The following is a 23,697-nucleotide window of genomic DNA, read 5'->3' as shown; positions in this document are numbered from 1 at the left end:
AAATGTCATTTTGCTGTCAGACTGTTCTAAACACAGGAAACATGCGCCCCTTTACAGGCATACTATAGACACCCCCCAGGTACGAAATTTAAAGGGATATTACACTTTTATTGTTTGACTTTAAGCATTATTAAAATCACTGCTCCTGAAAAAACGGCCGTTTTTAAAACTTTTTTTGCATTGATCCATGTCCCCTGGGGCAGGACCCGGATCCCCAAACACTTTTTATGACAATAACTTGCATATTAGCCTTTAAAATTAGCACTTTTGATTATTCATGTTCGTGTCCCATAGACTTTAACGGTGTTCGCGTGTTCGAACGAACTTTTTTCCTGTTCGCATGTTCTGGTGCGAACCGAACAGGGGGGTGTTCGGCTCATCCCTACTCAGAATAAATAAAGAGATGAAAGCTATTGGCCACTGCCCCGTTTATAGTCCCGATGTACGTGTTTTACGTCGCCGCATTTAGAATGATCGGATTTTCCGACAACTTTGTGCGACCGTGTGTGGACAAAACAAGTTTGAGCCAACATCCGTCGGAAAAAATCCTAGGATTTTGTTGTCGGAATGTCCGAACAAAGTCCGACCGTGTGTACGCCCTATTAGGGTTTCTTTTGCCTTCCTCTGAATATACTGTGAGTATACAGTTCTGTACATGGAGGTTTTCTGTTTATTTTTATTTTTTAGGTTTTCTATTTTTTTAATTTTGTTTTACTGTTTGAACTAAATGGACGCATGTCTTTTTTCGACCTATAACTTTAAGCCCGATACTTACTGGGCGAAAATCCGTGTGTACAGCTTCGGTCCTTGTGTACAGCTATCTGTTCTACAGAAGTTGGTCTAATGACTGGCTTCTGTCGAATGGAAAACCAGCATTCGATCAGCCAATGGCTGGGAGCTCTGATCAGTGTATAGTGGTGGGGGGTTGTCCCCGCTGTCAGAATTCAATGTCCCAGTGGTAGAGATCACTGCATCAACATTGCTTGTGCTGATGCAGCAATCGGTCAGTTTTTTTTATCTTTCTACCAGCTACTTAAAAGAAAAAAAACTGAAAGTGTGTACCCAGCTTTACTTTATCCAAAACTAAAAACAAAAAGTTCTGCCTTATATATACCTTCATAGAAACTGCTCACCACAAATAGCTCTGCAGTGGAATGTTTTCTCTTGCCTCCATTTCCCACAGCTATATCTACAGATGAAGGTCACATCTTTGTGATTGGTCACGTTGGGTTTGAACTTCAGTGAAGATGTGAAGTTTGGTCCGTCTCTGCATGATATGACCCCATACTGTGTGTCCATCAGTCTCTCCTCTTCTTCATTATCTCCTCCATGGTACTCTGGGATCTCACAGACTTGTCCTCTTCTCTTCTCCAGCCAAGTCACACTCGTGTTCTCTGGGCAATTGGTGGCTCTACAATATAGAAATGTTTCTTCTCCAGCAACCAGCTTGGAAAGTCCATCGATTTCCATTAAAGTAAAAGTAGCTGTAGCATAAAATTCATATTAACGTATTCCGTAATTGGTACAGTATACAGAAATTTAACCAGGCAAACAGCTAGATACATGGATGAAATGCATACATACTGCCTACAAGTTACACATACATCATTATTCACACAATACAAAGGGCAAACTTTATCACATTACATGGTAAAAAAGAAAAAAAGAAGTCTGCTGGATCACCTCCATTACCATTTGTATGATACTGAAAAAAATCATTTGAATATTGCTAAGCATTTTAACGAATGTCATGGGGGTGATCACGCAGCTATCCATATCTAGGTTATTGAGGGAGTAAGATGCCCAAAGAGAGGGGGATACTGAATACTGTTTGGGGGATTTGACCAGCCAGATCCAGGAAAAGCCCTTTACAGGCTGGGCCCGCCAGCCCCTTTGGTGTGAAGAAAGAGTCCTAGTGCCCAGCTGTCTTTTCTGTGGCTACTGATCCCAGCACCACCTCTTCAGGCACTGCCAGCCCACCTGGCTGCATCTGCCCCTTTCACTGCCCCTTTCACTAACCCACCTGGCTAAACTTCTGCAGTCCTCCCCTTACTCTGCATCCATCTCAGACTGCTCTCACCCAGTCCTCTCAGGCTGTCTCTCAGTTCTCCTGACTGTCTCACTCACCAGCCAGCCGGCTGTCTTTCTCCCTGGATGTCTCCCGGATGTGCTCACTGGCTCCTGCTGTCCTCAAACCTGCTCCCATTCCACTGGAAGGGCTCCCTCTTGGGTTATCAGGGGATCCCTCCTGCATCTGAGCTCCCAGACCAAAGGTCACCCTCCCCAGATTAGGGGGCTACCCTTAAGGGTCTCCAACAGCCTCCTAGCACTCCATCTCCAGCTTCCACCCAAACTTCACTGCTCCTGCTGGGCTGTCCCAATCCATCAGTTTGGGATTGATCAGAGCCCTCATGGATACTCCAGGCAGCTCCTCCTCACCTCCACTCCCATTCTTCTAGAATCTTCTCCAAGTTTCTAGAAGTAGGGGGAGGCATCAGAGATGCTACCTCTGAGTCATACCAGCCTCCCTGAGTCACTCATCCTAGCCCAGAAATAACACAGGCTTGGCTGCTAGCCAAGCCAAATTTACCTACACTATATATATATATATATATATATATATATATATATATATATATATATACATATATATACACGTCTAGCACTAGAGGGTGCTACATGAGTGTGTCTGACAGAGATGGTTGAAACTGCTATGAGTAAAGCCCTGTACGCATGGCCTGAATGTTGGGCAGCATCAATAGAAACCGTCCGATATTCGGCTCGTGTGTACTGCAGCCAGTCCGTCAGAAAGTGCACTTTTTTTCCGGCTTCTATCGAATGGACATAATGTAAAAGGTCTGCCCACCAGCTCCTGATCAGCCCTCTTAGCCACTGGCTGAGAGCGCTGACCGGAGTGTTCTGGCGGGGGGGGGGCTTTCCCCCTGCCAGAACACAATAGAACAGCAGGGGAGATCACTGTACTAACCCGCTGGGTTGAATTTAAAAAAAAACTAGCAGCATGCACTAGGCTTAAGTTCTAGTGTAACATGAAACATGTCAGCGGGTCCCCCTGCTCTTTTGTTGCTATTTCCTTGATGCTTTACCCTGTTTGGTGGTTTTCTAAATAAAGGTGATTTCTACAGTGGTACGGCCATCTGGACTTCCTTTTTCCTAAAAAAGAAACCTTGTAGTACAAAAAAAAAAAAAATACTGACTTCTTGAATGTTAGGGTATAGGCACACCAATTACTGCATCTTAAAATGCAATTTAGAGCTGTCTACAGCTTGTCTGTAAGCTTAGCGATGACCACCCTGGTTGCTGATCAAGGTGTACATATGTTCTGAGCTCAGGAGGTACATATCTGTGTAGGCATTTTAGGGGGTTCCAAACATGCTCTGTAATGCCAACATGCTAGTGGAGACTTGGAGCGCCTTTCAAAGCTGGATGATAACAAGCAACCCTACTGGCATTCAGAAAATGGAAGCAGGTGTCAGACACTAATTCAGAAGCGTGGACACATGTGGGGTAAGACACCGCTCAAAACCAACCCCGTGTTTCAGATGTGGATATGGCTGTGTATGGCCTTAACCAGCGCTGCTTCGGCCATAACCCTCTAACATGTTTCACCCCATCTACTGGGGGCTTGGTCACAGAGGTCCTCTGTGACCAAGCCCCAGTAGGTGGGGTAAAACATGTCAGGGGGAGTGGCCGGAGCAATGCTGGCTGAGGCCATACACAGCCATATCCACAGCTGAAGCACTGTGTCAGCACTTGGTCAGTTTTGAGCGGCTTCCTACCCCACATATGTCCATACTAGTGAGAAGTTATGATGTCTACTATTCAAAGTTTTGGGTTATATTGTTTTTGCTTTAGTAAATTTAGGCCGTAAGGGGAAATTAAATAATTATGCAATTATGAGATAGGGGCCTATATGATAATCAAATATGCAGCCTTGATTCCTAATCTGGCTAAATATGTCACCTGCAGGCCTCCTTTAATCCTGCAGTATGATATGAAATAATGCTTTAAAACAAATTATTTGTTGCCATTTGAAAGCTATTCAAACTACGGTACTCATTTTATAAATTACATTACTACTGGTTTCAGGAGATTTAGGATGAGATTTGGTGATGCCACTACAGTGCTGCACTCTGTACTTTTTTTTTTTTAACAGAAGATTTTATTAAACAAATCAGCATTACAAAACAAAAGAAATTTAGTATAACCATTGTGGTGATAACAATGATATTAAGATCTATCTTCAGACGATAACCACTATTTATCAAATGTTCCAGATATGTACATTTCAGGAATTTCACTTAACAGTATTCCTACGGCATAACATTCTTATAAACCCTTAACCACTTGAGCCCCGGACCATTATGCTGCCTAAGGACCAGAGGTCTTTTTCCAATTTGGCACTGCGTCGCTTTAACTGCTAATTGCGCGGTCATGCAATGCTGTACCCAAACGAAATTTGCGTCCTTTTCTTCCCACAAATAGAGCTTTCTTTTGATGGTATTTGATCACCTCTGCCGTTTTTATTTTTTGCGCTATAAACGGAAAAAGACCGAAAATTTTGAAAAAAAATGATATTTTCTAATTTTTGTTATAAAAAAAATCCAATAAACTCAATTTTAGTCATACATTTAGGCCAAAATTTATTCGGCCACATGTCTTTGGTAAAAAAAAAGTTAATAAGCGTATATTTATTGGTTTGCGCAAAAGTTATAGCGTCTACAAACTAGGGTACATTTTCTGGAATTTACACAGCTTTTAGTTTATGACTGCCTATGTCATTTCATGAGGTGCTAAAATGGCAGGGCAGTATAAAACCCCCCCAAATGACCCCATTTTGGAAAGTAGACACCCCAAGGAAATTGCTGAGAGGCATGTAGAACCCATTGAATATTTATTTTTTTTGTCCCAAGTGATTGAATAATGACAAAAAAAAAAAAAAAATATTTACAAAAAGTTGTCACTAAATGATATATTGCTCACACAGGCCATGGGCCTATGTGGAATTGCACCCCAAAATACATTCAGCTGCTTCTCCTGAGTATGGGGATACCACATGTGTGGGACTTTTTGGGAGCCTAGTCACGTACGGGGCCCCGAAAACCAATCACCGCCTTCAGGATTTCTAAGGGCATAAATTTTTGATTTCATTCCTCACTACCTATCACAGTTTTGAAGGCCATAAAATGCCCAGATGGCACAAAACCCCCCCAAATGACCCCATTTTGGAAAGTAGACACTCCAAGCTATTTGCTGAGAGGCATGTTGAGTCCATGGAATACTTTCTTTTTTGACACAAGTTGCGGGAAAGTGACAATTTTTTTTTTTTTGCACAAAGTTGTCACTAAATGATATATTTCTCACACAGGCCATGGGCATATGTGGAATTGCACCCCAAAATACATTTAGCTGCTTCTCCTGAGTATGGGGATACCACATGTGTGGGACTTTTTGGGAGCCTAGCCGCATACGGGGCCCCGAAAACCAAGCACCGCCTTCAGGATTTCTAAGGGCATAATGTTGTGATTTGACTCCTCACTACCTATCACAGTTTTGAAGGCCATAAAATGCCAAGATGGCACAAAACCCCCCCAAATGACCCCATTTTGGAAAGTAGACACCCCAAACTATTTGCTGAGAGGCATGTTGAGTCCATGGAATATTTTATATTTTGACACAAGTTGCGGGAAAGTAACACTTTTTTTTTTTTTTTTTGCACAAAGTTGTCACTAAATGATATATTGCTCAAACATGCCATGGGCATATGTGGAATTACACCCCAAAATACATTCTGCTGCTTCTCCTGAGTATGGGGATACCACATGTTTAGGACTTTTTGGGAGCCTAGCCGCGTACGGGGCCCCGAAAACCAATCACCGCCTTCAGGATTTCTAAGGGCATAAATTTTTGATTTCATTCCTCACTACCTATCACAGTTTTGAAGGCCATAAAATGCCCAGATGGCACAAAACCCCCCCAAATGACCCCATTTTGGAAAGTAGACACTCCAAGCTATTTGCTGAGAGGCATGTTGAGTCCATGGAATACTTTCTTTTTTGACACAAGTTGCGGGAAAGTGACAATTTTTTTTTTTTTGCACAAAGTTGTCACTAAATGATATATTTCTCACACAGGCCATGGGCATATGTGGAATTGCACCCCAAAATACATTTAGCTGCTTCTCCTGAGTATGGGGATACCACATGTGTGGGACTTTTTGGGAGCCTAGCCGCATACGGGGCCCCGAAAACCAAGCACCGCCTTCAGGATTTCTAAGGGCATAATGTTGTGATTTGACTCCTCACTACCTATCACAGTTTTGAAGGCCATAAAATGCCAAGATGGCACAAAACCCCCCCAAATGACCCCATTTTGGAAAGTAGACACCCCAAACTATTTGCTGAGAGGCATGTTGAGTCCATGGAATATTTTATTTTTTGACACAAGTTGCGGGAAAGTGACAATTTTTTTTTTTTTTTTTTTGCACAAAGTTGTCACTAAATGATATATTGCTCAAACATGCCATGGGCATATGTGGAATTACACCCCAAAATATATTCTGCTGCTTCTCCTGAGTATGGGGATACCACATGTGTGGGACTTTTTGGGAGCCTAGCCGCATACGGGGCCCCGAAAACCAAGCACCGGCTTCAGGATTTCTAAGGGCGTTAAGTTGTGTTTCCACTCCTCACTACCTATCACAGTTTTGAAGGCCATAAAATGCCAAGATGGCAAAACCCCCCCCCAAATGACCCCATTTTGGAAAGTAGGCACCCCAAGCTATTTGCTGAGAGGCATGGAGAGTATTTTGCAGCTCTGATTTGTTTTTGAAAATGAAGAAAGACAAGAAAAATGTATTTTTTTTTTCTTTTTTCAATTTTCGGAAGTTTGTGACAAAAAGTGAGGTCTGCAAAATACTCACTATACCTCTCAGCAAATAGCTTGGGGTGTCTATTTTCCAAAATGGGGTCATTTGGGGGGGGGTTGTGCCATCTGGGCATTCCATGGCCTCCGAAACTGTGCTAGGCAGTGAAGAGTGAAATCAAAAATTTACGCCCTTAGAAAGCCTGAAGGCGGGGCTTGGTTTTCGGGGTCCCGTGCGCGGCTAGGCTCCCAAAAAGTCCCACACATGTGGTATCCCCATACTCAGGAGAAGCAACAGAATGTATTTTGGGGTATAATTTCACATATTCCCATGGCATGTTTGAGCAATATATCATTTAGTGACATCTTTGTGCAAAAAAAAAAAAAAAAAAAAAAATTTGTCTCTTTCCCGCAACTTGTGTCACAATATAAAATATTCCATGGACTCGACATGCCTCTCAGCAAATAGCTTGGGGTGTCTACTTTCCAAAATGGGGTCATTTGGGGGGGGTTTGAACTGTCCTGGCATTTTATGCACAACATTTAGAAGCTTATGTCACACATCACCCACTCTTCTAACCACTTGAAGACAAAGCCCTTTCTGACACTTTTTGATTACATGAAAAAAATAATTTTTTTTTGCAAGAAAATTACTTTGAACCCCCAAACATTATATATTTTTTTTAAAGCAAATGCCCTGCAGATTAAAATGGTGGGTGTTTCATATTTTTTTTTCACACAGTATTTGCGCAGCGATTTTTCAAACGCATTTTTTGGGGAAAAAACACACTTTTTAAAATTTTAATGCACTAAAACACACTATATTGCCCAAATGTTTGATGAAATAAAAAAGATGATCTTAGGCCGAGTACATGGATACCAAACATGACATGCTTTAAAATTGCGCACAAACGCGCAGCGGCGACAAAATAAATACATTTTTAAAAGCCTTTAAAAGCCTTTACAGGTTACCACTTTAGATTTACAGAGGAGGTCTACTGCTAAAATTACTGCTCTCGTTCTGTCCTTCGCGGTGATACCTCACATGCATGGTGCAATTGCTGTTTACATTTGACGCCAGACCGACGCTTGCGTTCGCCTTTGCGCGAGAGCAGGGGGGGACAGGGGTGCTTTTTTTTTTTTTTTTTTTTTCTTTATTATTTTTTTGCTTTTTTATCTTATTTTTAAACTGTTCCTTTCATTTTTATTTTTTTTTAATTAATTTTATTGTTATCTCAGGGAATGTAAATATCCCCTATGATAGCAACAGGTAGTGACAGGTACTCTTTTTTTAAAAAATTGGGCTCTATTAGACCCTAGATCTCTCCTCTGCCCTCAAAGCATCTGACCACACCAAGATCGGTGTGATAAAATGCTTTCCCAATTTCCCAATGGCGCTGTTTACATTCGGCGAAATCTAAGTCATGAAATGCTCGTAGCTTCCGGTTTCTTAGGCCATAGAGATGTTTGGAGCCATTCTGGTCTCTGATCAGCTCTATGGTCAGCTGGCTGAATCACCGGCTGCATTTTCAGGTTCCCTGTTGGGACAGGAAAGCCAGAGAAAAACATGGAAGACGGTGGGGGAGGGGGGGCATTCCCTCCCACTGCTTGCAAAAGCAGTCTAGAGGCTAATTAGCCGCTAGGATTGCTTTTACATGAAAGCCGACCGCTGGCTGAAAAGAATGATACCAAGATGATACCTAAACCTGCAGGCATCATTCTGGTATAACCACTCAAAGTCCAGCAACATACCAGTACGTTGCTGGTCCTTGTTAGGCATATATTGTAAACTTTTTTTTCATGCAGCCTGTGGGCTGAACGAAAAAAAGATATTGATCGGTGGGTATGCCCACCATTAGAATACCTCCCTTCATCCACCCACTTCTAATGATGGGCATACATGCACCATTTATATATGCCGAAGCATGGGGGCATCCTCCCGCAAAAGGCAGGAGCAAATTGCTCCTCCACCCACTGCTGCCCCCACGCTTCGGCATATATGCTGAAGTATGTAACTGTGGTGGTGAAATCACCTCCGACAGCGTTGGAGTCACGGCTTTATATATCGTGGGAGCAAACGCTGTTGCTGTCAAGATAAATAAATCCGCGCTGCAACTGAATGGCGTACCTGCTAAGCAAATGATGGTTAACAATAAAACAAAGCAACATTACAGTATAACAGTAAGACTTACCATACCTGCAAAGCAAATACAAAAAAAAAAAATAGTAAAAAATAAAACATTTAACGCAACCTGTGCCTAAAATATATATATGCCGAAGCATGGGGGCATCCTCCCGCAAAAGGCAGGAGCAAATCGCTCCTCCACCCACTTCTGCCCCCACGCTTCGGCATATATGCTGAAGTATGTAACTGTGGTGGTGAAATCACCTCCGACAGCGTTGGAGTCACGGCTTTATATATCGTGGGAGCAAACGCTGTTGCTGTCAAGATAAATAAATCCGCGCTGCAACTGAATGGCGTACCTGCTAAGCAAATGATGGTTAACAATAAAACAAAGCAACATTACAGTATAACAGTAAGACTTACCATACCTGCAAAGCAAATACAAAAAAAAAAATAGTAAAACATTTAACGCAACCTGTGCCTAAAATATATATATGCCGAAGCATGGGGTCATCCTCCCGCAAAAGGCAGGAGCAAATCGCTCCTCCACCCACTTCTGCCCCCACGCTTCGGCATATATGCTGAAGTATGTAACTGTGGTGGTGAAATCACCTCCGACAGCGTTGGAGTCACGGCTTTATATATCATGGGAGCAAACGCTGTTGCTGTCAAGATAAATAAATCCGCGCTGCAACTGAATGGCGTACCTGAAAACAATAAAATGGTTACCAACAAAACACAGTAAACGGTAAAGTATGAAAAATCTGAAAAGGAAACATGGTAAAACATAATAACAATAAAACATTGCAGAATAGAATAGAGTAAAAAAGAGAAGAACAATAGAGAGAGAATAGAGAGAGAGAGAACAATAAAACAACAACTATTTTTGGTTTTTTTATTTTATATTTTTTTTTGTGTTTTTATTTTTTTAAATTTTTTTTTATTTTATTTTTTTACACTTTTTTTTAGTAACTTTTAACTTTTGTAACTTTTGTTCCAGGTTTGGGTCTCTCAAAATGCAATGGCATCTTGGGAGACCCTGTGTTAGTGTGCCTAGTCTGTGCAGTGCTGAACCCTACGCTAATACTCAACTAATGTATGGTAGCGTTCAAAGCATTCACCCATGCAAAGACCAGGATTGCCAGGACAGGAGGGACAATAAGTCCAGGTGTCACGCCTAAATCCGCGCTTGCTGCAGACACGACATCTTTTTTGGGGGGCTCGTTGGGTAGGGGTACTCGGGATGGCATAAATAAAATGCCGCTCATGCAGCCGGCTTACTGCATTTGGTTGGGGAAGGTGAGGTAGAGCACCGTCTGGAAACAGAAGGGCTCTGACGATCTCTTCCTGGAATTTAAGGAAGGATCCAGTCTGTCCTGAAGCTCTGTATAGCACATGAGCATTCAGCAAAGCCAATTGAAATAAGTATACAGACACTTTTTTGTACCAGCGTCTGGCCTTACGGGCAACTAAGTACGGCGCCAACAACTGGTCGTTGAGGTCCACCCCTCCCATATTAAGGTTGTATTCGTGGACACAGAGGGGTTTCTCCACAACACCAGTCGCCGTAGAAATTTGGGTCGTCGTGTCTGCATGAAGGGAGGTGAGAACGAAAACATTCTTCTTATCCCTCCACTTCATAGCGAGCAAATTATTATACTTCAAGCAGGCTCTCTCCCCCAGCCTAAGACGGGAATCTACAAGCCGCTGGGGAAAGCCCCGGCGATTAGGTCGCACGGTGCCACATGCTCCAATCTGCTGATCAAACAAGTGACTAAAAAGTGGCACGCTCGTATAATAATTGTCCACGTACAAGTGGTACCCCTTTCCGAATAAGGGTGACACCAAGTCCCACACTATCTTGCCTATGTAGTCAGGGCAGTTTGTCGGCTCTACGTGACTATCTCTTCCCTCGTAAACCATAAATCTACATGTATAGCCTGTGGCCCTGTCACAGAGCTTATACATCTTGACCCCGTATCTGGCACGCTTGCTGGGAAGGTACTGTTTGAATGACAAGCGGCCAGAAAACTTAATCAGGGACTCATCAACGCAGACAACTTGATGGGGGGTAAACAAGTCTGCAAAACGTTGGTTGAAGTGGTTTACGAGGGGCCGAATTTTGTAGAGCCGATCGTATGCAGGGTCTCCACGAGGACGACAGAGTTCATTGTCGTTGAAGTGCATGAACCGCAAAATCTGCTCGTATCGTGCCCTGGTCATGGAAGCAGAGAACAAGGGTGAATGGTAAATTGGGTCAGTGGACCAATATGACCGCAACTTACTCTTTTTATTCAACCCCATGAGGAGGGAAAGGCCCAGAAAGGTCTTAAATTCGGAGACCGTAATTGGTCTCCAATCTCTGGCAAGGGAGGACTGGGGATTAGCGGCGATGTGTTGACCAGCGTACAAATTGCTTTGGTCCACAATAGATCTATAGAGATCTTCGGTGAAAAACAGTGAATAAAAATCCAGTGGCATAAAGTCAACTGTTTCCACCTGAATTCCGGGTTGGCCAGTGAAAGGGGGAAGTACGGGTGCTGCAGAAGTGGAAGGTTCCCAATTCGGATTGGCCAATGCAGCAGGAAGGGCACTATGGGCACGACGGGCCTGTCTTTGTCTTCTTGGTGGCAGCGGGACACTACTACTGCTTGCCACCTCGCCAGCTTGAACTGCACTTATGGGACTCGCCACGTCACCACGTGATACTGCAGTGCTGGATGTACGACCAGGGTGTACTAGGCCGCTGGTGCTTGCCAGTTCACCAGAAGGAATAGCGGCACTAGTACTGCTCTGCTCCATACGAGAGCCCTGCGGTTCTTGCACTTCAAGGACAGCATAAGTTCGGGGTCTGGTACGCCTGACCCTAGCAGGGACCACAACTCTGTCGTCAGAGCTATCTGTCATGGAGCCGCTGTCCTCTACAGGTTCGTATTCTGAGCCTGAACTTGACAGATGAGTGACTTCCTCTTCACTATCTGTCATGCTCAGAATCCTGTAGGCCTCTTCACTAGTGTACCTTGGATTTGCCATTTTGGCCTCTAAATTTAGGGGTACACTAGTGAGCCTCACAGGCAAAAAAGCTCCTGACTGTTGGCGACTGTATCAAAACGCTACCAAAAAACTGTTAGCGATCGCAGGGATCAGGCCTGACTCTGCGACCGCTGCAGTTATGTGTGCTTAGTGTTTTGTAAGTGTCAGTAATCGATCGATACTGCACTTGGGTGGGCTGGGCAGGGCTGGGCCGAGGAGCAAAACGCAGGTGCTAGCAGGTATCTGGGCTGATCCCGCTAACACTGCGTTTCAGGGAACCCTAAACTGCTGGGGAGTATAGATCTGATCGGATCAGATATCGATCCGTTCAGATACTATAGCACTAAGGGAGGTGTATGCTGCGTGCGTGGGTTTTAGCTGTACTGGCGCTAACCTGACGCTGCCTGGGGCGACGCAGACCTTATCTGATCCTAAAAACTTAACTTCTATCACCGCCGGGCAATTAGGGGGTTAAACCTTTATAGGGTAATAAACGGCGGGAGCCCTAAAACTATAATAAACTGTAATAAACTGTAATAAACTACAAAAAACAAACTAGCTAACCAGCGTCACCCGTAACACTTATACGGTGATCGCTGGTGAAAGGGTTAACTAGGGGGCAATCAGGGGGTTAAAACCTTTAGCAGGTAGTATATGGGGGTCCCTGTCGCTATAAAACACTGACAGCGAACCTATATACTTACCTCCCTAACTAGCGTCACCTGTGTCACTAATACAGCGATCAGAAAAACGATCGCTTAGCGACACTGGTGACGGGGGGTAATCAAGGGGTTAACTTTTATTAGGGGGGGTTAGGGGGGTACCCTGGACCTAAGGGGGGTACCCTAGACCTAAAGGGGGCTAACCTAACTGCCCTAAAACTTTTAACTGACACAAACTGACACCAATGCAAAAAAAAAAAAAAATGCTATTGGTGTCAGAGTGACAGGGGGTACAGGGGGGTGATCAGAGGGTGATCGGGGGGTGATGGGGGGTGACAAGTGTGCCTGGCGTGTTCTACTGAATGTGTAGTGTTGTGCAGACTTACTTGGATGTCTTCTCTCCTCGGCGCGGCGACGAAAAGACCGCTCGAGGAGAGATGACATCACTTCCTTTCCCTCTGTTTACATTACAGAGGGAAAGGAAGCATTTTCATTCGCCGGGAGCGATCGGGAGGGGGTGGCCAACAATGGATGGCCTCCCCCTCACCTCTCATCGCCCGGGAAGAAATGGCGACCGCCTCGGGCACCGGGGGGGGGACCGATCGGACCCCCCACCCGCGGAAGGCAAATCACGTACCCTGTACGTGATTTTGCCTGTCCGTGCCACCTTGCCGACGTACATCGGCGTGAGGCGGTCGTCAAGTGATTAAACAATTTGAAGTAGGTAGCCAATATTTAATCAAGCCTAATGGGGGCGGCGAGGGGGGGGGGGAGAGGAGGGGGGGGAGGGGAGGAGGGAGATGAAGGGGGATGGACATAAGAAGAGTAGACCTGGAATGTAGGATGTCCTCTACTGTATTTCACATCTTAGTTATGGGGTAGGGGGTTCAGGATTTCCAGAGGCGTCCACCCAGGAGGACCAAATTTTATCGAACTTCCCCGGGCATTGTCTACTTTCATACGTCAGTCTATATAGGGGGAGTACTCTATTCACCGACCCTCTCCACGAGGCAAGGGTAGGAGGCTCTTCCAATTTCCATCTCAACAAAATTTCTCGCCTAGCGTAGCACAATGTAAAGGTTAGACACAGTTTACTATACCTATCACCCTCAACATCCTCCAGATGACTAAGCAACATTATTTGGGGATCCACCGGTAGATTTGAGCCCGTGACTTCGCTCAGTGTGGAGGCAACTGCCGACCAAAAGGGTCGGATTTTGGGACAAGACCAGACCATGTGCCAGAACATGCCCACCTCCTGCCTGCATCTCTAACAGTTGGGATCTCTGTCATGGTAAATGCGCGTCAGTCTGTGCGGGGTGAAATATGCTCTGTGTAGGAACTTAAATTGTATGAACCTGTCTTTTGCAGCGATCATAGAGGGAATGTAGGAAATTAAACAATCCTTCCATTCCTCCTCGTCCAAAGAGGGAATATCAGCCTTCCACTTTTCCCAGATTTTAGTTAATTTGGCGTCATACTCAACTGTGAGATATAGATATAGAGTTGAGAGAGGCTTCTCCATCACACTGGAAGTCAGGAGCCATTCAACAGAATCTGGCTCCAGGACTAGGGGGCTGAGAACTGAGCTTCAAAGGCATGTTTCAACTGCCAGTATCTGAATTGGAAGGAGAGTGGGATACCGAAGGATTGCCTCAGGGCTTGGAAAGTCATGAGCCCACCATCCTTAACCACATGTTTTAATGTGAGGATTCCCTTCTTTGCCCAGAGAGAGGGGTCCGGTATACTGTAAAAGTGGGGGAGCATAGGGTTACCCCATAGGGGCATGTGAGCTGAAATGTGATTGGGCCTCCGGTATATTTTCCTGGCATCTTGCCAGACCCTCACAGTGGTTCGCATCAGAGTCGTCATGGATGAATTGGCCCTGAGACCGCAAAATGGGAGATTGCTCAGTGCAGCAAAGGAGCCCAGAATAGCCGCCTCTAGAGTGACCGCCGGATTCTGTGTGGGCTGGGAGAACCACCACCGAATCGTGACCAGAACAGCTGCCCAGTAGTAGATTTGAAAATTCGGCAGCGCCAGACCTCCCCCCGAAAGTGGGAGATATAGGATCTGCTTGGCCACCCTGGGTGGTCTCCCGGCCCAGACGAATTGTATCAGCAGACCCTCCAGCCTGCGGAAGAGGGTCCTAGGGATGTGTATGGGTGTGTTACGGAAAAAGTAGAGAAACTTGGGAAGGTAAATCATTTTTAGTAAGTTGACTCTGCCAACAGGGGTCAGTGGAAGGGAACGCCAAGCAGCACACCTAGCCGTAAGTTGCGTCATGAGTGGTCGGAGATTGTTGTTCATGTAGTCCTGGACCTTAGCGCTGATTTTAATCCCCAAATATTTGAAATCTTCTACCAATTTGAGCTGCGGGTGTGGTACCTTAGGGGTCGAGGGGTGGAGCGGGAAGAGGACCGACTTGTCCCAATTAATACGAATCCCCGAATAGCCACCAAATTGGTTAATTAGATCCAGGGCAGTCTGCAATGAGGACGAGGCGTCCGCTAAATAGAGCAGAACATCGTCCGCGTACAGCGATATCTTTTCCTCAATTGGACCTACATGAAGTCCCCTCACCCCAGGGTGAGCCCTCAGCGAGACAGCCAGAGGCTCCATCGCCAATGCAAATAGGCCCGGGGAGAGGGGGCATCCCTGCCGTGTGCCGCGAAACAGTTGGAACTTCCCCGATAGGCATCCGTTGGTATGTATTCTAGCTAAGGGGGCATGATATAACATACAGAGCCATTTCATAAAGCCCCGGCCAAACCCGGATCACGACAGCACCTCCCATATGTAGCCACTCGACGGAGTCGAAAGCCTTCTCCGCGTCGAGTGAGGCCACCGCTCCACTGGTCACCCCATCCTCCCTGTCCATATGTGTGTAGAGGCGTCTGATATTAATATCAGTTCCCTTCCCGGGCATGAAGCCTGTAATGACCAGGTTAAGCCTATTAGTCAATACCTTTGCCGGTACCTTTGCGTCGACGTTCAGAAGGGATATAGGGCGATAGGAGGCGCATAACGAGGGATCTTTCCCTGGCTTGGGGATCACGACTATGATCGCTTCGCTAATTGTTTTCCCTGTCTGCATCGATTTAAGCGCTCGGAGTATCTCCAAGGACGTGATTGGTGCGTCGAGCTTGTCACGATACGTTGCTGTAAGGGTTGGAACATCAATGTCATCTAGATATGCCACCAAATCTTCCCTTCTGTAGTCTGCCCTGGATCTGTAGAGAGATTCATAAAATTGCGCAAAACAGCCATTAATCCCTTCCGGTGTATGGATCAACTGTCCCGAGGAGTCCTTTATATGTGAGATGCTCATCCCTCCCTCCTATTCCCTGGAAAGCCAGGCCAACAGACGGCCTGACCTCTCTCCCTGCTCAAAATCCGTTGGGAATGAGCCAGCATTTTCTTCTGGGTGAGAGAGGTACGGAGACGAATCACCTCCTTCGTCGGAAGTTGTAGTTGCGAGTAGTGCGCAGGATCCCGAGTGCGAAAAAAAGAGCCTCCGCAGTACTCGCCTCTCCCTCGGCTTCAACCAAGTCTGCCCTACGCTCCCGACGGACTCTGGCAATGATGGTCTGGTAATGTCCCCTCATCGTTGCCTTGAAGGCATCCCATACAACTGTGGGATCAGCTGAACCCAAATTTACGGCCCAGAAGTCAAGCAGTTCCGTTCTAAATTGGGAGTCTACTGCTGTATCTGAAATCCAAAATCTGGAGAGCCTCCATATCCTTTCTACTGTGCCCAGGGAAAGGTCTAAGGACAACAACAAGGGTGCGTGGTCGGAGATTCCCCTAGGGAGTATTTGTATGTCCGTGACCCGTGGGAGGACCGGGCTCCCTGCGAAGACCAAGTCTATGCGAGAAAACGTTCTGTGGGAGGCCGAGTGGCATGTGTATGCCCTAGTCAGGGGGTGACGCCACCTCCAGACATCCGTCAAGCCATAGGTGTCCGCCCACTCTGCCAACCCAGGACAATGATGTCCCGCAGGAGTTAGCCTGTCGACGTCCGGGTCAGGGACCAGATTGAAGTCACCCAATATAACATTATTATCAGAGGCAAATTCAGCCATCTTGCCGGTGATCTGGTTGAGCACCAGCAAGGAAGCCGGAGGAGGCAAATATAAGCCCACAATAGTCCATGTTAAAGAGTATATTTTAGCATGAATAATAACGTACCGACCGTCAGGGCCCAGGGCCAAGTCCAGGAGCCGAAAAGGAAGTGATTTCAATACCAGAATAGTAAGACCCCTAGAAAAAGTGGAGTGTGTAGAGTGGTAATGGTGGCCCACCCATGGTTTTTTTAGGGCCAGAATCCTACGCCCCGTTAGGTGTGTCTCTTGGAGCACACATATGTGTGGGTTATAGGTTTTAATAAATTGGAACACCAGGGAACGCTTGACCGGGGAGTTCAGTCCCCTGGTGTTCCAGGAGATGATGTTAAGGGAGGACATGTCTACAAGGGATAATCAGAGTGTTAGGGGTAATGCAAGTCACGGCTCCCGAGCTGGGCCCCAGAACCCAAAACGGACACACCTGGAAATAGTGCAATGCTGAGAAGTCAAACATTATAATACAAATGTCAAATAAAAACCAAACCAAACCGAAAAAAAAAAAACGATAAAGGATACCAGTATCTAAAGTAAATGCAATTTGCCCCATTAGGGGAACTTTCGCACCCCCCCACCCCACCCAACCCCCCAAAACTGAGGCAGGTTTCAATCCCAAACTTGTTCAACTCGCCGGCTGCAACAGGGGGTCCGTGGAAGAGGCGAGCCCGCCCCCCCGAAACATCACACGGGGGAGGAAGCAGCAATTCAAGTGGGTTTCCACACATGAGATCTCCGCATGTGATACAGCAGGCTGTGAGGGCCTGGAAAGTCAAACGGAGGAAGTTAGGTCATATTGCGGCCTCACAGTGAAGTCGATCCGTGTTTAGGAGGATACCTAAAGCAAGAGTTCCAGCATTGTTCATGGGAAGAAACAGGTGTAAAGGAACTGTGTGTTCCAACGGTCTCCTGACCAAGTTCTTTGGCAGAGGCATTAACTTGAAATTTCCCTGGTTGGGGTAGTGAGCATCCCTCCTCAATTCCGCACTCTAAGTAGCTTGAAATGGGCCCAGGCCATGCAACAAACTGCATCGTCATTGTGTTAATTTGCGTGGTAGCTCAGACCTGGGCTGAAGCCATGGAGGGTAAGCAATAAGAAGAGTCATACGTCACATACCAGGTAGATCCTCAACGAATCTGTGGTAGGGAGTCCAACCAGGCTGAGGCCTCTCTCGGTGTAGTAAAGAAACGAGTTGTCTCGCCATCCTGGACCCTGAGGCGAGCAGGGAAAAGCACACTGTAGCGAATGTTGCGTGATCGCAACGCTGCTTTGACTTGGTCAAAAGATTTTCTGAGTTTCTGTGTCTCTATCGAATAGTCCGGGAAGATCATCAGCTTTGTATTTTGGAATCAGAGGTCTCCAACATTTCTAGAAGCGCGGAGAACTTCGTCTCTGTCTCTGAAGTTGAGGAGACGGAGTATGAAGGTGCGGGGGGGGGGATCCAGGGGGTCCCGGCTTAGGTGGGATACAGTGTGCCCTCTCCACTGTGTAATAAGGTGACCAGCGGGCCTCAGGTAGCAGGTCACGCAGCAGAGCCTCTATGAAGGAGGTGGGATTAGTCCCCTCTACCCCCTCCGGTAGACCAACAATGCAGAGATTATTACGCCGATTCCTGTTCTCTGCATCCTCGGCTCGGTATTCAAGGGCTTTTACTTTGGTTTGAAGTGTACGGAGTGATGCCCCATGGTCCGCAATGGTATCTTCAGTGGTACTCAATCTCTGCTCTGTCTCGGTAACTCGCGATCTGATTTTATCTATATCTTGACAGATGAGACCCATATCCAGCTGGACAGCTTCAATTTTGGATGTTAACTTGGATTGGCAAGTGGCGATAGCCGCCATGACATCCGCCAGCCAGGGGGGCCGAGAGTCATCCAGTTCCATAGTGGTAATCTGTGAGGCTTTGTGGGCGCTGAGTACATTAAAGACCTCCAGAGAGAGGCAGGCGGGCGACTGAGGGGAGTCCAACTGTGGTGGAAAAGTCAGCCTCTTACCCCCTTACTGTACTTTGCACTGGAGTTCCTGCGTCTCATTCAGGAGCCAGGGGGCCCAAAGCCGGGCAGTAGTCAGCAACTGGCTATGGGAACCTGTCTGCAGGGTCAGGGGTATCAGGGGTAGTCAAGCAGTAGATATGGTGCAGTGTATATGTCCCCTTAACAGGTTTTTGCTCACCTGCAGTTATGAGATGCAGAAGGTATCCACTTCAGGCCTCCAGAGATAGATCAGGGTATGCAGCCAGCCAGGGATCCCCAGGATCTGGAGGACAGGGGGGGGGGAGGTAATACAGGGGTTGTTTCCCTGGACAGGGAGATATCCCCACTCAGCACAGGGCCCCCTCCTCTAGGCCAGTAGGATCAGATTCAGCCTCAGTCAGTCCTGTGGCTCCGGAGCTTCAGGAGAGGCCGCGGTTGCGGCCTAGTCACGCAGGGAAGGAAGGGGGGGCCAGGCCCAGAGTGCGGCCTATGAACAGTCCAGGGTCTCCTCACCTGCCCCCATCTAGCATCTACAGCAGCCAGCTAGGTCAGACAATAGGACCGATCACGCCAGGGGACTCACGGTTCGCCACGCGGCCCGTTAGGAAAGGCCGCGGCTGCGGCCTAGTCGTCCATGGCAGGCCGGGAGCGCGCAGCGGCGCCAATCTCGGCCCGGGAAGGGAAATCCTCCTCTCTCCTCACTCACTAGGGAGTACCAGTATCCCCCCCCGAGCAGCTGGGATTAAAACTGGGAGTTTTTGAAGAGATGGATCCAGATTATAGAATCGGCTGAGCGGAGCTCTCTGGAAAAACCGCTGCTCACAGCGCCATCTTGGCCATGCCCCACTCTGTACTCCTTAATGAAGAGGTAGCTGTAATTGGTGACTGGCAGTGCAAGGATCCCCCGCTTGTGCTTTATCTTTTCTCCTTTCTTATTATCTCATCAGTCATCAATCCACCAGTTATCAGGGGGGGGCAGCTTTGACATGAGGAAGCAAAGCCCTGCTTTGACATGAGGAAGCAAAGCCCTGCTTCTACCAAGCTGGTCACCTCCATACAGAGACACAGTGCAGAACATTGCACGACTAGTCAGTAACTGGGAAGAGTTCAGCTGAAGGACACAATAATGGTGACTAGTCTTTTGCCTTCTGCTTGTCTTCTTTGGGTATGGCTGCCACAGTCCAGGTCCTTGCATTTAGTATGGGTTACAGTAAATTACTGTTCCAGAGATATAAAAATATAATCAATTGTTTGTATTACCTGCTCTCCTGTAAGTTTGCTTCCAGGAAAAGATACCAATCACAGTTGCTATCAAAACCAGGAGGACAACACCAACAACTATGGGCTCAGTAGATGATGTTTCTATGAAAGTTAAATGAGAAGTGATTAAAGAGAAAAGTCAGACATCCTCCATGTTTACATTGTTACAAAAATATATCAAAGAGCTGATAATAATTTATACCTTCATAGACAACCTCGAAGTCCTCCTGTATAGCTTCTGGTAGCGAAACATGTTGAATCGTGCATGTAAACGTTTTATTCTGATCATCATCACTTGGTGTGATTGTCATAGAGCTCTTCACTTGGTAGGTTCTATCTTTGTATTTATTTAGTTTTCCCATAGACTGATTCTTCAGGACTTCTCCATCTCTGTACCACGTTATCCTGATATCAGGAGGGAAGAATCCAATGGCCATACAGGTCAGGGCATTCTCTTTATTTCTCTGGATGCTCTTGCTGAGGATGGAGAGTAGAGGTCTGGCTGTAGGTAACACAGATGCTGTTATTGAAGTTGAATTGGTTATGGAGGAACTCATATGCTGAGAAGAGTTTAGCAAGTGTTGTGAACCCTGATCTCTAGGTAGAAGCAGCATTACACTGCTTCTACTGCTTCTACCTAGAATACCTGTTAGGCAAAGCCCATTTACTTTGAGACCCATGTACAGTTTGTCTCATTTTGAAAGATTTGTGGTAGGGAAGATGGCAAAATGTGTAGCCTGGGACTGGCTTCAGGTGGAAAAGCAGTGGAAAAGATGTTTTGCTCTCTCTGTCTCAAGTAAGCAATAAAATATAAAATGACAACCAGTCAGCTGGATCTCCCTAAACTGTTGGTATGGACTGTGGATGACTAAACATTTGTAAGTCCCGTGGTTGGCAATGGTCACGTTGTGAATGGTCAGCGATGCATTACCCTTTATGGCCTCTTGCTCATCGAAAGACAGCCCCTTTCTGATCACTTTCTCCTTGTTGTCTGTTTTCAGCAGCTCTTTTCCTCCAAAGTACCAGATTATTGATAGGTATTGCTTGTTCACAGAAGGAGTATCCATATGGAAGGTACATGGCAAAATAAAAGACTGGAATAATATAGCTGTTTGAGAAGCAGGGGCTGTCACCTCCAGTTGAGAAACTGTAAAAAAAAAAACCCACATGGAATTAAAGCACAAACATTTACTTTAGATTTGAATGGAGTACGTAACCCAATAGGACCCTCTACTGGTTTACTACGTCTGTCTGTGTCACTGTGGGCAAAGTTTTTCTTTTTCTTCATGTTGCTTTTCAGCAGGACAACAAGTCAGGGTTAACCTTTTCCAAGAACATAGCCATAAAAATATGTGTATTGTTGTGGGCCCCATTTTGCAGTTATACCCGCCTCCACTCTTCTGGGAAGGCCTTCCACAAGATCTTAGAGAATGTCTGTGGAAATTTGTGCCCATTCAGACAAAAGAAAATTTGTGAGGTCAGGTACTGATGTTGGATGAGAAGACCTGGCTCACAATTGGTGTTCCAATTCATACCAAAGGTGTTCAGTAGGGTTGAGGTCAGGGCTCTGTGCAGACCACTCACGTTCTTTCACACCAAAATCATCAAACCATGTTTGGGCTATAGCACTAAAAATAGCACCTGCAAAGCCTTGAAGGAGCCTCTCCTCTCACTTCAATGTGAGAGCCCGAGGGCTCTCACACTGGAGCGGTGCGCTGGCAGGACGGTAAAAAAGAGTCCTGCAAGCTGCATGAGCGCCCCACTCATTGAAATCAATGGGCAACGGCGCTTTGTGGGCGGTTTTAACCCTTTTTCGGCAAAAACGATGGTAAAGCGCCGCTAAAAATAGCGGCGCTTTACCGCCGATGCCCCCCAACGTCCCAGTGTGAAAGAAGCCTAAAGTTTATATCAGTAATTAAAGTTCTTTGTAATCAGATTACAGGACTAGGAAAAAGCTACGGTATTTCCACAGATCTATCAGTCTTCTATGACTTCCATGTGCCTGAACATCACATCACAGAACTTTTCTATTATATATCATCTATACAATAACTGAACGGCTCATTCCCCTCACCAATACTAAAAGGTTAAAACTTACATGACTGGCAGAGAGGAATCAATATTCCCAGAATAGTCCTCTCCGTCATTTCGAGTCCTTGTGAAACGAAATGCACTTTACTCCGATGTGCCAACACACTCAATGTCTCAGTCACATGAATGTCTTCAACTTAATTTTACTTTCAATTTTTTTTTTTTAATGCTGGGAAACTATGAGGAAGAAGTCAGAAAAGTCTTGCAAAGTGACAATTCATGTAAACAGTCACAGGAATGTGTTTTAACTCTCATTAAAAGGATTTTTTTTGTCTTTAACCACTTAACCACTTCAGCCCCGGAAGGTTTTACCCCCTTTCTGACCGGAGCACTTTTTACAATTCGGCACTGCGTCGCTTTAACTGCTAATTGCGTGGTCATGCAATGCTGTACCCAAACGAAATTTGCGTCCTTTTCTTCCCACAAATAGAGCTTTCTTTTGATGGTATTTGATCACCTCTGCCGTTTTTATTTTTTGCGCTATAAACGGAAAAAGACCAAAAATTTTGAAAAAAAATGATATTTTCTTCTTTTTGTTATAAAAAAAATCCAATAAACTCAATTTTAGTCATACATTTAGGCCAAAATGTATTCAGCCACATGTCTTTGGTAAAAAAATGTCAATAAGCGTATATTTATTGGTTTGCGCAAAAGTTATAGCGTCTACAAACTAGGGTACATTTTCTGGAATTTACACAGCTTTTAGTTTATGACTGCCTATGTCATTTATTGAGGTCCTAAAATGGCAGTGCAGTACAAAACCCCCACAAATGACCCCATTTTGGAAAGTAGACACCCCAAGGAAATTGCTGAGAGGCATGTTGAGCCCATTGAATATTTATTTTTTTTGTCCCAAGTGATTGAATAATGACAAAAAAAAAAAAAAATTTACAAAAAGTTGTCACTAAATGATATATTGCTCACACAGGCCATGGGCATATGTGGAATTGCACCCCAAAATACATTCAGCTGCTTCTCCTGAGTATGGGGATACCACATGTGTGGGACTTTTTGGGAGCCTAGCCGCGTACGGGGCCCCGAAAACCAAGCACCACCTTCAGGATTTCTAAGGGCATAAATTTTTGATTTCACTCCTCACTACCTATCACAGTTTTGAAGGCCATAAAATACCAAGATGGCACAAAACCCCCCCAAATGACCCCATTTTGGAAAGTAGACACCCCAAGCTATTTGCTGAGAGGCATGGTGAGTATTTTGCAGCTCTCATTTGTTTTTGAAAATTAAGAAAGACCAGAAAAAAAATTTTTTTTTCTTTTTTCAATTTTCAAAACTTTGTGACAAAAAGTGAGGTCTGCAAAATACTCACTATACCTCTCAGCAAATAGCTTGGGGTGTCTACTTTCCAAAATGGGGTCATTTGGGGGGGGGGGGTTGTGCCACCTGGGCATTCCATGGCCTCCGAAACTGTGATAGGCAGTGAAGAGTAAAATCAAAAATTTACGCCCTTAGAAAGCCTGAAGGTGGTGATTGGTTTTCGGGGTCCCGTGCACGGCTAGGCTCCCAAAAAGTCCCACACATGTGGTATCCC

At 45.7% G+C, this 23,697-nt stretch overlaps 2 protein-coding genes across 10 annotated transcripts in view; both read right to left on the bottom strand.

The window, feature by feature from the left end:
- LOC141148587 (uncharacterized) overlaps positions 1-23,697 on the bottom strand; it is a 580,328-nt gene that overhangs the window by 280,222 nt on the left and 276,409 nt on the right. The window lies entirely within an intron of this gene.
- LOC141147359 (uncharacterized) lies at positions 1,117-22,204 on the bottom strand. Its single transcript, XM_073634597.1, has 5 exons — positions 22,156-22,204; positions 20,989-21,204; positions 20,260-20,559; positions 20,058-20,159; positions 1,117-1,484 (listed from the first exon to the last, which is right to left on the bottom strand). The coding sequence occupies exons 1-5, from the start codon at positions 22,202-22,204 to the stop codon at positions 1,117-1,119; spliced, it is 1,035 nt and encodes a 344-aa protein (XP_073490698.1).

Source organism: Aquarana catesbeiana, linkage group LG06 (assembly GCF_042186555.1).
Source record: "Aquarana catesbeiana isolate 2022-GZ linkage group LG06, ASM4218655v1, whole genome shotgun sequence".
Lineage (NCBI taxonomy): Eukaryota > Metazoa > Chordata > Amphibia > Anura > Ranidae > Aquarana > Aquarana catesbeiana.
The sequence above is the reverse complement of the archived record's forward strand: the minus strand, read 5'-3'. Positions and strand labels throughout refer to the sequence as shown.

Bases quoted from the DNA above. Each gene is read 5' to 3' on its own strand.
- LOC141147359 (XM_073634597.1), bottom strand. From the start codon at position 22,204: ATGACGGAGAGGACTATTCTGGGAATATTGATTCCTCTCTGCCAGTCA. The intron at 20,560-20,988 runs GTAATGCATCGC...TGTTACCTACAG, and splicing joins TGAGCAAGAGGCCATAAAGG to CCAGACCTCTACTCTCCATC. The intron at 1,485-20,057 runs GTAATACAAACA...TTTATGCTACAG, and splicing joins GCAAACTTACAGGAGAGCAG to CTACTTTTACTTTAATGGAA.